Source organism: Pelodiscus sinensis, chromosome 1, assembly GCF_049634645.1.
Source record: "Pelodiscus sinensis isolate JC-2024 chromosome 1, ASM4963464v1, whole genome shotgun sequence".
In the NCBI taxonomy this organism is placed as follows: domain Eukaryota; kingdom Metazoa; phylum Chordata; order Testudines; family Trionychidae; genus Pelodiscus; species Pelodiscus sinensis.
In genome coordinates this window covers 111,861,755-111,876,409 of record NC_134711.1, presented here as the reverse complement: position 1 = coordinate 111,876,409, position 14,655 = coordinate 111,861,755, and the positions used below count along the sequence as shown (strand labels likewise).

The following is a 14,655-nucleotide window of genomic DNA, read 5'->3' as shown; positions in this document are numbered from 1 at the left end:
TGGCATCCTGTAGCATTTTTTATTTCCTATCTAAAGCTGAAAGTGAAAGGAATGTATTGGCAGCATCACATTTATGCCTTTCTTCCATGAGCAGAACTAGAGGAAGAAAAACAAGTCTTACTACAAATGATTTTACATGACTCACTGTTGACAAAGCATGACTTTATTAGGTTAGAAATTGGAAGGAAAATGTATGTATTCTTTGGAGAGAAATTCCTGTCTCTCTGCTGGTAGATGAAACAATTCATAAAACATTTTGCCTTTCTAAATGCTTATACAAGATGAATATGATTTACTGTTTACTCCGCTGCAAAACAAACAAGATGTATGAAATTTAAAAAATATATTCAAATCCTTCTCTAAATAAAGCACATTTGACAAGATTTGTGTAACTTATTGCATAGTGGAGAAAATTTAATAAACGATTATTTTATTTGAAGAAGTTTCTTGACATATGTGATCGCATTAATATGGGTAATGTTAATGTAACAATTAATATATCCAATATTTATTATTAAAATAAACTTATATCCTTCTATGGAAATATTAGAATATTGGCAATCCTTATATTGCAAATAATATAAGGCAAAGACTGGTATTTGTCTAACAAAGAAAGACTGTTTTTTTTTTTAAAACATGCTGTATACAGAATCAAAACTATACTGTGGTATATATGAATGGAATGAATCACCCACACTAAATGGTAGGATTGGTACAATACTAATCATCTATAGTTCCTCATCTATGGATCTCAAAGCACTTTGCAGAGGAGGGTAAATCAAGTTATCCTTGGTGAGGAAATTGAGACACAGACAGGTGACATGATATACACTCAAGATCATACAGAAGGACAGTAGAGATAGTAGAAACATTCTTGTGTGGTCCTCAAAAATATCTAGAGAAACTTCAGTATCCCTTTCTAGACTTTCCTGAACCTTTTTGTCAGAGCTGAGTCAGCGTACACAGAGAACATCAGGGGACTTTATGTAAAGACTTTGCTTAGTGGAATGGGCAAGATACAAATATTTAAAATGGGTGAAGACTTATGTAACTGCTGCTGAGTATTTGGGGCTTTGAAGTAATTGAGAGTTTGGGAAGGGAAAAGGGAGTTCAACTATCTGCCAACAGATTAATGAATACTTATGGCTTTTAAATAGATTCTGTAAAATCAAAGCCATTAACGTTAGCTTGACCAAAAGAAGTAACTTCATATAAGCTAGCTTGACCAAAATAAGTAACTTCATATAAGCTATCCCAGCTGGCTTTAAAAAAGTAAGAGGGAATGTTATAAGGCATTACAACCTGAGCACTGAAGATTACTGAATAAGAACTTTTGTTCAATAGAGTTTCACGGGGTATGTTTCAACAGCTGAGCTAGGAGACTAATGTGATATATATTCTACGTGGTTGGTGACAAACATCAAAGGTGTCAATAGGGTTACTTTCAGTATTCAAGGGCATGAGTGTATGCTTTAAATAAAGAAGCCTTTAGGAAGAGTCTGATTTCTGCCCACTCACTGAATGTTTTACAACACTTCCAGGTTCTGTACAGAACTCACAATGACGTGGTGAAGCTGAAGACAGGACCTGGGAACCATCTGTCTGCTCAAGTTTGGGCAATCCAGTGAATCCTCCGTCATTCCGTTTTCCTACCATGGCTAAAAGTGCGGAAGTGAAGCTGGCGATCTTTGGTCGAGCTGGCGTAGGGAAGTCAGGTATATTTGTTGTCTGTTTTTCTTCTGCCTTTGATTAAGTGGCTTTTTTCTTCATTCCATCCAGTGTTCTCAATACAAGCCTTCTGTGTGCACAAAAAACATCTGGGCCTTACTCTGATTTTATGTATAACAGAGAAGAGCATCAAAGAAGCCAATAAAGTGAGATGGGCATAAAGCTGGTGTCAGAGAGACCAGCATCAGGACCTTGGTTTTTAATTTAGCTTTCCACACTATTTTTCATGCTCTAGACTCTGCAAAACTAAAAGTAATCCTTTAACAATGGAAGTAGCATCAGGCCTAGTGTTTGAGGTCAATGCCAAGACTTCCATTGATTTCTATAGGGATAGAGATGGACTATCATTGTTTAATTTGTCCCTATATAGCTCACTCGGTTAATGGATTTTTTATTATGATTTTTTAAGTCTCCATACAAAAGGAGATCAGAACCCAGGTAGAGTAATGCACTTGTCCTGAGCGGTTCCTATTGATTCCAGTGGGGAGTTCTGGTGCTCAGCAACTTACAGGATCAGATCTTGGAAGCAATGTGGAGTTAACAACCAGTTGTGCAATATCACAGTAGCTTTCACAGGATTCCAAAGAGATGTAGAAGGGACCAAATTGGGTCAGGGTGACTTTTTGGATGACCCAGCTTTGCCCTGTTCTGAGGCAGATAAAGCAACAACTGACTTTATTCACAACATGGCTATTTTGGCCGCCTGCAGGTTGGAGAGGAAACAGCTGGTGTCTGTTTCTCTTAGAATAGCCCTTCTCCTGGCTTCCACTTGAAAAGTGAATGAGCAGTTAGACAGGTAAGGCTCAAAGGAGTCATAGACCTCCTATCAACTTCAGTGTCTAGGGAATGACTGAGCCCTTTAGAGAAGTGCTTGTGAAATTCACCTGCTAACTTCATTGGTGTGCCCAATGAAACAATATCTGGCAAGATGAGACAAGCTCAGTAAAAAACAAATATTTAGATAGCTCCCTTCCCTACTGATCTATTCATTTCAGGCACAGCTTACAGGGAACACTGGTTACAGTGTGTGCTTTTAAGCACCTAGGGGTAGATGCTTGGCTCTGGAAAATTAGTGCAGTGCCATGGAAGTCTGTTTCAGGTTACAACATCTGACGATCAGGCCCATAAACATAATTACTATTTAGTTCATTTGGACTCAAGTGTATGTATTCAGAAGATACTGTACCAGGAAAATATCAGTGAAATAGCTCACTTCCTACAAGGGAAGAGTATACATGGAGTGAGAACATTTCAGCGATCAAATCACAAAGGCAACACTAACTGAATTACAAGTACTTACATAACATATTTGAAAGGGTGCTATTTAAGATAAAAACAATATAAAGATGTAAATGGTCTTATCTGTGGTTCAGTGCCTCATACTGTAAAGTGCTGTAATAAATCTGCCTCTTCTTTCTGTCATTTATCCAATGCAAGTTTTGCTAGTCTGTTTGGACAGTGAAATAAGGCTAATTTGTTTCCCTTTTTGTTTGTAGTCAGACTATTTATGGTTAGGGTTGCCTACACATGGCTTTGGTGGGATTCAGAATAATGCAGGGGAATCTCCCTCCTCAGTGTCTCCTCTCTCAAAGTTTTTTCAGCAAAATTAATTCCTCTCTCCACACACAATTTTTCATCCCTTTTAGGCCTTTAAAAAAAAAACTTTTGTAAACATTTAAATGTTCAATCAAAAGTAATCGGCAGTATCCTTCATAACAACATGCAGCATGTGGGTAGCACAGTTTTCACCTTTGGTTTTCTCTTTGTGACCTTCACTACACTAAGGTTTTCTGGCAAATTATTCCCCACTGTGCTAATTTCAGGATAGCTTCACTGATGGGAGCAATACATGGATCAGCTATGAGCAGGATGAGACACAAAATAGCGCCCAGTGAGCAACCTGTATTGGGGAGAGATGCCCAGTGTTAGGATGTAATAGATGCAGCCTGCAAGTGGCTTTTTTTGTTTGAGAGATGTAGATTCTTCAGTGTGTCCATATAATTTTCCATCAAGCTTTGTGTCCAGTTAATATGTGGCATGGGAGATGCTGGTTCCTCTGACTTTACAGTACCAGACTTCACTAAGACAGGCAGCTGGAAGGTAAGCCAAGTTCTAAAAGCTAGAACATGACTGAAGACACAGGAGTGGACTAGATGCATATGAAGACAGACATATATGTGGCAATAAATAAGATCATTATGATTGCCAGGGAAACATTCCAAAATAATGTCACTGGCTTTCTCTCTTTTTCGGGCTTATCCTCGTTTAACAAGACAGAGCCAGACATTAAGTTCCAGTATGGTTTAAGCCTTCATTGGCTTCTCTCTACCTCAAAGAAGAACATCTGTGAAGTTACAGAAGCACACTGTAATGTCCTGGAATGATTCCCCTTCCAATTCTTGATCAGGGGTTGGGAATGACTGAAGGTATGGTAGCCATAAAGAATTTTTTGCAGAAGGAATAGTCTGTTGGGACAGGGCACTTGGGGAATTGTAAAATTCCATCATGCCACAGTGAAGCCAATGGCAGCATTACCACTGATGCTACTGGCAGTATGGGCAGACAATCAGACATGCTACATTGGGTGCAATAAACTGGTTAGCCCTTCTCTGTTGCTGGGCTTTTGCCTGCATTCTCTTTTTTGCTCCTGAAGCTTGCTCTTTTGTTGTTTTGTTTTTCTTAAGGGGGATGTTGACTTTAAGTTTAAAGAATGTTAACTGGATCTAGCCCTGCTCCTCACAGTCCCTGTCTAAAGTCCCTCAGAAATCTCCTGATAGCCACTCCTGGTGCTGAGGAGAGGGCTTTTTAAAGTCCTGGTCTTCCTGAGTAATGCATGCTAAAGGGCTTGGGGATCAAAGCCTCATTAAGAAGCTCAGCTATATTCAGCATACATATGGTCAGCACACGGTTCCCCAAACAAACAGACTGTATGATATATTTCAGTCAAGTGGCAAGAACATCACAAATGCATACATTGCAGACAACACACTTACCCCAAGGGTCTTGTAATGCTACTCCTTCACCTGGAGAATTCCCTCACAAAACTCCCCTGTTAGCTGCTCCTGTTTGCTAGCTCCTTTGGTCAGTTCGGAGCATGTTTTAAAGGACACAAAAGTCTGATACCCAGTGGTTGCAAAAAGGTCTGCAATACATGGATGGGTGGAAGGAGGAAAAGAAAGGATGGAGAGGAATGATCTGTATAAAAGGGGATGAGCATGATCATGGGGAAGGGGGGAGATGGATGGAAGCATTTAAATGGTTGAGAAGCATTTTCTAGCTCCTAATATACTAAGCTTTAAATATAATGTTCAAAATATAGTACTTGTGCTTAGGACACTTATTTTTATTCTGACCTTGGAATGATTAGTGTCCAACTAAAGTATGTGCTAGCTAGCAATCTAGCTCCCAAAAGTCTCCTTAGCTTTTCTTCTAAATGGCCCCATCACATTGTGGTGGGTTGCAGGGTTTTGCATGGGGAAATAGAGCACTTGCAATCCCTAGGATGAAGAGTTGTTTCTGCTGATAAGTGGTTCCCATCGGTTTCAAGTCAGGAGGGAAGAACCTGCTTGAAAGAAAGGTAGCTAAGTACATAGAATCATAGAGCTGGAAGAGACCTCGAAAGGTCATCAAGTCCAGTCCCCTGCCCTCTCGGCAGGACCAGGCACACACAGAAGAAAAGAAACACACCCTGCAAAGAAAAAGCTAGGCATAACCATGCTCGGGAGAAAAGCTTAGACGAGCGGTTCTCAAACTTTTGGGGCTCTGGAGCCCTTTACATGTGTAAAAATGTATGCGGAGCCCCAGCAGTCCACTGATTGTATGTGTTGTACTTATGTGGAACTCCAGCGGTCCACTGATTGTGTGTGTTGTACCTATTGATGTTTCCAGTTTGTCAACCTCGTGGAGCCCCTGGAGATGTCTTGCGGAGCCCTGAGGCGCCGCGGAGCACAGTTTGAGAAACACTGGCTTATACCAAGGTTGTGGTATTTTGTTGTGGCTATTTAAGTGAACAGCAATGGCAAACCCCAGGCAAATTCCTGATTCATCAAGGGCTTTGCACACTGTGACTGAAAGAGCATAAAGTTAAGCACATGCGTAAGTTTGGACCCTATCCAGCATCTGCTTATGCTGTGTCAGAACTAAGTGCATTGGGCCTTATGCTACATTGATCCCACTGACTGCAGCATGCAGACCCAAGACAATATATATGGCCCTTGTTCAGGGATCACTTTGTTCTTATAGGTGCTTGCTTCTGTTGTATTTTGTGTCCATTTTCAACTGTTTGTATATTACAGAAGCTTCACAGCACCCCATCCAAACTGTCTGGAAACCTCAGGTCTTAAACACACAGACCCCACTACCACAACCATCATTACTGAAGCAAAACTGTTTGCGGGGGTGAAATGTATGAATCTGGGCTTTTTTTTCCTGTGAGATGTGGTGGGTGGGAGGAATAAGGAGATCACTTTTGGCTGTGTGATTAGTGCATGTTTTATGTTTGATCAAAAGGGAGATACTTTTCCATATGCCAAAACCCCAAGTGAACAAAAATAATCTCATCACTAGAATCAGTCAAAAACAAGGGGGCAGGAAGGGAATCCACTAAATTTGTTTATTCGTGTGGGAGAAGGTCATGAAATTTTGCAAGCATTTAAACACACCATCTGGTAGAATGATCACACTCTAAGAACAGAAAAGGCTTATCTCAATTCCCTTTTTGTGCTCAGAGTGTAATTAACTACAGACAACACAGAGCAGTACAATTGCTTTTTGCACAGCACTTTTCATCCAAGTCTGTATGAAACAATGTCTGTTTTTCACCTGCTGCGGCAAACTTTCCAAATTCTCCCATTTATATTTTTGAAGTTACAAATTTTAAAACATTTCTGCCAGTTCTGACTTATGCTGCAAAGTCCAATCTTCAAGACTGGATGGAAACAAGTTACTGAACCCAGTCCTATAGTAACTGGGTGAAGTTTTGTTGGACTATCTGATCAAAAATGTTTGGACCAGATGGGATGTTTAGAACCGACAGATGCAATAATAGCAAGGGTGGGAAACCAAGCACTTGAGGCAAGTGATAAAAATATATGTTCAGATGAGATTTAAAATGCACAACAGGGAACTCTCTTAGACAATCCATAGACAATCCATGAATAGTCATGGCTATCCATGACTTCTGTGATTCTATCAACTGGTAATCAACAGTGCTTGAAGGACACAAAGAGATAGGGAAGTCAGAGGAGGCTGCTGCACATGGAAGGAGCCCTCACACCCATTGTGGCAGGATTGTAATGAATTCAGGAGAGAGAGGGGAAGTTGATGTGAGACACAGCTGCAACACCAGGGAAGGGTGAAGAGAGAGACAAAGTCTATGGAGGCAGACTGAGACAAGTCCATAGAGAAGGCAAGTTTTGAATTGAGTTCTAAAATGAGTGGGGAGGGAGTAAACTTTAGCTCCACCTTCTTTTTCCCAAGGCTGTAATATACAGTTGCCAAAGATGTCTCTTTGAAAGTGATTTACAGCCTCACAAAGCAAATTCCCACCCCTTTCCTTGTATCGTTTTAGTTCAGTGTATTTACTAGGAAATGTCGAATTCTTCTTCAACAGCAATTACTCATCTAGCTATCAGCTGTGGGAAAAGAAATCCCCAACACGCAAGTGCTGTAAAGTCAGCTTTTACACTAGTTGACACGGCCAGGGCAAGTTACCTTAACAACTTGCTTCAAAAGTCCAGAAATAGGGTGGGAGTTTCCTGATGGTACAGTGGGTCAATTGTTTTCATTACTTATCTAGAGACATTCTTAGCTAGTGTTTCTTAGAGGATCAGCTGCAACATGCACTGTATTGTTTTTTCCTGATATGGTATTGGTGAAATGTTTATTATTTTCCCATATTAATCTCCTGCCTCTTGTGTCTTCTGGTTTTATGCCCTGAGTGAGAGGATGTGCTTTTCAGAATGTACACAGATTTAAGTGCGGAAGAAAGCACTACAGCTTCTATATATTTTTAGGCATAGAATGGTAGCCAGTGCAAGAAGGGGATGGGACCAGCACTCTGGTCACGTCTCCAGGCTACTCAAGCACGTTTCTGTTTGATGTAGGCGATGCTCGAAACAGTGCTATGGCCCCCCTGCACCGGCACTCTTCACCTGGGGCGAAACTGATCCCTTTGCAAAGGGCCAACTCAGGGCCTATGCACCAATCCAGTCCTTGAAGTAGGTCAGTTTTACTCATGAAAAGCCCGCATAGGGATTTTGGCTACTCTTCATCCCCTGCTCCCTATCCTCTGCATACCTGCCCATGAGCAGCCAGATCAGACTGTGGAGTAAGACAAAGCTAGTTTTCTTCATCGTATGCTTGGTGTTACATCCTCCTCCTGGCTAACACAAATCAAAGAGTAACTAAAGCATTATTTGCTAGCCTACAACCAAAGGTGTGCATAGAGTCTGATCCCTGCTTTCAGCTTCATCTCATTTACTGTAACTAGCATCTACTCTACCTGAATCTCCCGAGAGCAGCTGGTGGCAGCTGTCAGAATTACCTCTTGTTCTGCTGTTTTTGGTTTCTGTTTAGGTTGTGCTAAATATAAACTGTGGCTTGACCGCTGGGCTCTGGCATCCTTTCCCCCAATGCTGCACCGCTCTCTTAACATACACAAACAAATGGCAGTGATTAGTATGATGGGATGGGGACCTTGATTGTTTTTCACCCCTGGGGATTATTGCAAAACTAGAAGATTTGCTTTGTGTCGCTCGGGTCTTTACAACCAATTAATTTTTGTTTTTCTTCATTTAAATCATTGCCCTGGGGTGGGGCTGGGGAGCAGGGGTTCAGTATGCAGACCACCCCAGTCCTCTCTCACATCAGCAGCTCGGAGCTAGGTGAAAAGCATCTGCAGCTACAATGGGCAAAGCTGGGGAAAGGGTGCATGGCTCCTGGCTGGGGGACAGACACATAAATAGATAAACTCTTCGAAAAAATATAGTAGATCACTGTCCCCTTCTCCATCCCTACACCCTGCTGCCCCAATGGTATTATAGCTGTCCTGGTCCCTGACTTTGGCCCCTGGTTACCCCTCGCCCTGCTGTGGTCATTCTATAGTATAACTGTCCCACCTGCCAGACCCTCCCTTTCCATTTTATGAGAAACAATCAAATTCCATGCACCTCCCATTATCCTGGCACAACCAAACCCTGGGCGTGCTTTAAGTTATGATAAGCTGAAGCCGCATACCGAATGTGGTGGTAATAGCTCTTACTATTTAGGAAGAGCTCTTGAACAAACAGACTCATGGACAGACAAGCGAATGCACATTTCTAAAATATATAGTAAAATATCAGCAAAGCCTACTGATGTGGTGGTCAGAAGACTCACTTGCCAAGTTACCATAGAATAGTGTGCTGTATTTCACCACTAACTGCATGGTAACTGTCGGGATGTATCATCCAATGCAGTGATGCCCCCTATAGGTGTAACCCTGGTATGTTTTTTGGTAATTACAAATACTGGCTCTAGGATTTCGGATTCCTGCAGAGAGCTCATTCTCTAATCTCACCTTAAGTACTTGCAGTTCCTGCTTTCCCCTTCCTTCCCTGTGCCCCTTGAAATCTGTATCTCAGTGACCAGTTTTCCTCCCCCATCCATTTCCCCACTGCCCCCACTCAACAGGCTAGCTCCCATTTCTGGTCTTCTACCTTCATCCACTAGCTCTAAAAGGTTCCCCAGCCCTCTATCTGTTCATCCTCTTCCTTCATTCACAGCTGCCTTGTTAGTCTCCCCACTCAGATTAAGCTGGCAGCTGGTGATGTGAATGGCACATAGCAGCCTATCATAAAAACATTCATGCTGGCCTAGCAATTATGATCCAGATTTGGATTAGTGAGTGCTCAGAACCTCTAAAAAATCAGACCCATGGGTTGCCTGGAGTCAGATACCTGCTCATTGGGATTAAAGAAGGCAGCAACACATCTGTGTACTCTGTGCAGTGTTTTTTGCCCATGCACCATCAGCTGTGGAGTGAACATAAAGGCTCAGCTGTAAGTTGTGTCATTAAGTCAGCATCCTTGCGCAACATTGTTGCGCTCCTGGAAGGCATTCCACGGCTGTGGTGATGAGGCCAGTGTAGGAACCTGATTAGAATGTAAGTGAGCATCAGATGATGAAATGTATCACTTGATTTTCAGAGCTGCTGAATTCCAAGCGATGGGCATCCGGCACTATTGAAAATCAAGTCAGTCAAGTACATGCTTTGGATACTAAGGTGGGGGTTATAATTAGAAAGAAACAGCCTTGTCGTTCCTTATATTTCCACTCCCACCACGCCTCCTTCCCTCCTGGTAGCTGCTTTTTCCTGCTTCATCTTCCCCTTCTGTCCTCATTAGGGCTTAATTCAGAGTCCAGGAGAAAGACTCCCATTGACTTCAATGCTCTTTGGATCAAGCCTTCAGTGCTAGTTACTTTCACACCAGTGTGTAGTTTATACAGTTCAGGTCACTTCTGAATTGCTCTGTCGTTTGATCTAGAATTCCTTTTCCATTTGCCCTAGATTTTACCACACATTGCTTTAAGCGAGTCACTCCTTTTCCTGTAATAGAGAGGAACGAAATGGAAAAAGGAGAGATCATTCTCCTTTTCATAATTCTGCATGTGCAAACACACGTGGACACATGTATGTATTTTGAAAGGGTTGATGATTTTGTTCCCCAATATATATAGCTGTCCCTTTGCTTGGAGTCTGGCAGCTTTGCTTATTGTTTCTAATGGATTTACCATGTAAATGTTGTGAAATGCTGCATAGTGGGGTGATAACTCCATAAATTAAACAATTTGTGATCATTACCATTGTATAGTCTGTATCCCAAAGATAATGGTGAGAGAGGTATGAAGTCTAGGAAAAGGATGCAAGAGATGCATTAAACATAGGCAGAGTTCTAAAGACAAAAATAGAAAAAAAGCCATACAAATTGTCCTGAGTGGTAGCTAGGATTTCCAGAGATGTTAGAGGTAGTTGGAGTGCAGCAGAATGAGAGCGCATGATGAAAACACTACATTGGTTTCAAGAGACCATGAAGTCCTTAATGCATGTCGGTCAGAAACTTGCTTCCATGCAGGGGTTTGCAGAAAGGAAGTGGTGGATATGTAGCCACAACAGCTTGTGTCAGAGGTGCATTCAATTGCTGGAAATGTTTATATAACAGTTCACAAAAGTCTTTAAAGTTGGAAGGAAGCAACTGGTTTGGAGAGCACAGGATTTGCTACACTAGAAAACCGTCAGCATATTTAGTGTTTACACAGGGGTTACATTTCCAAAGTGCAGTGGGAAAATTAATCCACCACTAAGACATTCCTGTGAGGTAGATCAAATAGTGGGATTATCCTCACTTGGCAGAGGTGGAAACTGAAGCAATGGGAGAGGGTGCTCCACTTGTTCAAGGCCATACTGAGAGTCAATGGGACTGTCAAGACTTTGTTCAGGCGGTTCCTCATACCAAGTTCCATGCTTATTTCTCCTGGCAAAATCCTGATAATGCCGGAAGCCAATTGTTCAGGGTTCAGTGGGATAGTGAACCCAAACAGCAGTTCTACACTAGAGGCTGGTTTAGGAGCTTTCCAAGTGAATTTCAAAATATCTAATCAGTGCTGTAATAGGTGGGAAAAAGTGAAAAGCAAAAAACCAAAGCATGGGCTATTTATTTGTTCACAGGGGGTACGTCTACACTGCAATGCTATTTTGGGATACCGGTGTGTCCTGAAATAGCTATCCTGTGTCTTCACAGCAAGCCAGTTATTTTGGGCTCACTATTCCAACGTCCCTGGAAACCTCATTGTACAAGGAGTAAGGGATGTTTCAGAATAGTGCTTTATTTCAAAATTTGGTGCTGTGTAGACAGCGCCAAATGACAAAATAAGCTATTTTGAAATAGCATCGAAATAAGATACGCAATTTGCATGGCTGACATTGCGTATCTTATCTTGAGTTATGGTGCTGTGCAGATGCACCCTGGAAGAATACTGCAGCCTATTGACAGAAAAACATTTGGGAGACATTCCAGCACAATGTGTATAGTATTTCACTCCTGGATAGATTACAAAAAAAACAACCAACCAACCCATAACACTCCCACAAAAATGGGGCACCACGATGCAGTGCCAAAGAAAATTCTGTATTAGTAGAGTTCTGTAATAACTAATCTGCCTCCAGAAACTATTGATTAACCCCTGATTATACATTAATGGTTACTGCATGTTGACATTGGTCAGACGCCTGGCTCAATTTCTATATTAAACAATTTTGCACTAGTGAGCATCAGGATGCATTTGTCCCATGAATCCACATCTAACAGATCCATTTCCAGACAAACTAATCTCTTGCAATTTGATTTTAAATTAAGAAAAGCTTGATCTATATCTGCTGGGACTTTTGCAGTTCACAAGAGGTGGGGAGAGAAGGTAGAAGGGGAGTGGGGGAAGAAAGTTATGTCAGTGAAACTATACATCAAATGAGGTTCTGCTCTAGGAAACTCTTACCAAAGCTGGGAATAAAAGCCTGCCCTACACCAGTTCTGTGCATCAGGCACACCACAATCTATCCCCATGCCATTGTGGGTGCTGAAGAAAAGCTCTTCTTCATTCCAAAAGACATTTAACATAATCCCTAAGCCGCAAGGATTGACAGCTCTTGTAACTTGTAGCAAATGTAACTGCAGATGTTGTTCTTATTCATATTGAATCAATTTATTATTTAAGTCTATTACTCTATTTTGTCTTATTGTTAACAAGGCAAAATCAGAAGCATACCATGCTTCCAATTTGGACAGCTATGTAACTCTGGAAGCAGCCAGGAGGCCAGCAAGGAGTTGGAGGAGAAGTAGAAGGAAAGGCAGCAAGATGTGACACAATCCAAGATAATCAACCTGCTATATTTTAAACCTTATATTGTTTTTTTTTAAATCCATGCTCTACTGATGATACCATGACTAATAAACTGTTCTTGGCCACAAGACTGCATCAGACCTGGGGCTCTGACTGTACTTTAGCCAGGATAGATTTGCCATGGAGGAAGACAGTTGAAATTAAGCAGAAAGACACCTGTTCTTGAACCCATAAAAGGTGAAAAATGTGGATGGATGTTCTCCCTGTCTGAAGGAGAGAGTGTTCATTTTCAAACTCAACTACAAAGATTTGAAAGGAACTTCTTCAAAATAGGCTCATTTTTCAGGTTGAAAGGAACCCAGCAACTAATAATTTGGAAGGAAGGAAAAAAAAAAACTGGTTGGGGGCCATTGGGGTGGACAAAATCTTGGCAGTCCTCTATTCATATAGGCAATGGTCCCATTAAAAATTAATCCAAATGTTATCCAACTAAGAAGGTCAAAGATTTGATCCCTAACAAATTCCTAACTACCATGAGATTTTCATAAAACAGTTGCATAGACAGAAATAAGAGGCCAGGTGAGTCTCTTAATCCCATGTGAATGTTCCAGAGAGCTATTGTTCAATAAGGTAATTAGGGGGCTCACAATCTGATTCAGACCATCTGTCCCCCAGCATCTCCATGTAATGCAGTGTTACTTCTGTAGCATCTCAGGCCATGTCTACACTGCACTATACTGGAATAAAACCTCAGAAATACCTTATTTTGAAATAGCACATCTACAAATGCCCATCAAAATAGCGCTGAGCTATTTCAAAATAGAGCATCCACACTGACCGGAGCCTGAATTGCATTTAAAGCCCCCTGGAAGCACTTTGGGCAAGACATTAGGACAGCACTCACTTCCTGGAACTACTGCCTGACTCTATCTGAGGCTCATGCTTAAAGGGACCCCCCTATACAGTGATGTCTCAGGCTCTTCTCCATTGCCTGCCTCCTCAAGGGACAGCACAGACTTCTCACTCCCTACTTTAGTTGCCCTTGCGGACACCACAGCACTCCCAGCCATGGAGCTAGAGCTGCTGGAAAGCAGTCGCCGGGTCTTGGACCTGCTGCTGCACCTCCTGATGCAGTTACTGCAGGCTGCCCTCGTGGCTCTGGAAGAATAGGACCAGCTGGTCCCTGCATGGAACCTCCTTACTTGTCTCCATGTGCTGCTCATGCAGCACAGCCCCCCCCCCCCCCCCCCCCCCCGCTGCACACTGTGTACCACCGCTTCTGGCAATGGGACATCAGTTCATTAGGGAGCAGTGGGATGACCAGCAGTGACTCCAGGGTTTTACATGGAGGCAGGCTGGTTGCAGGGTTTTACATGGAGCCCAATGCATGCTCGGAGTCTTGTGGGAGTTGAGTTTGTACTTTGGGAATACTAGTGCTGTATGGACATTAACAAGCCTCATACAAGTATCCCCTCACTCTAGAATCGCAGTGCTAAGGAATCACCAATTACTTCTATTTCCCTTCCATTTGGGAAGACAAGCATGCTTCATAGATCCATTCATTTTTAAGTCATGAAGTTATCATTATGATTGTCTAGTCTGACCTCCTGCATAAGGCAGTCCACAGAATTATGGGAGGATGGAGTCCTGCTACTGGGTATGTTTTAAAGCAAAAAAAGCTCAATAAAAATATATTTACAAGAAGAGTTTCACCCATAAGGTCCAATAGTCTATAAAACTGTGGAGGGAACAGCTCCTTCTTAGGGACTCAGAAGATTTACCAAGCATCAAACAAACAGCAGCACCAAGTGTACCTAGAATACTGTATCTCCCTCGTTAATTGAAATGATGCAGTGTGAATGTACTCCTGATATTTATCAATGTCCGGAATGAGTTTAGAAGAGTTTATGCTCCTACAAGCCTGATTTTTTTTTCCACCAGAAGGTTCACATTGTGATCCTTTATAGTAGAGCTCCAAGAGTTTCATTACAGCATGTTTGAGTCACATAATTTTCAGCAGTGGAAGCAGAAATAATCGACACAAGTATTATT

At 41.9% G+C, this 14,655-nt stretch overlaps 1 protein-coding gene across 2 annotated transcripts in view; it reads left to right on the top strand.

Moving 5' to 3' along the window:
- The window catches only part of RERG (RAS like estrogen regulated growth inhibitor), a 121,998-nt gene that overhangs the window by 1,457 nt on the left and 105,886 nt on the right, over positions 1–14,655 (top strand). For both annotated transcript variants that reach the window (XM_006130256.4, XM_006130257.4), the window contains exon 2: positions 1,542–1,715. In XM_006130256.4, the coding sequence (XP_006130318.1) occupies positions 1,655–1,715 (61 nt within the window). In that variant the 5' untranslated portion in view covers positions 1,542–1,654. The remainder of the gene's footprint in view (positions 1–1,541; positions 1,716–14,655) is intronic.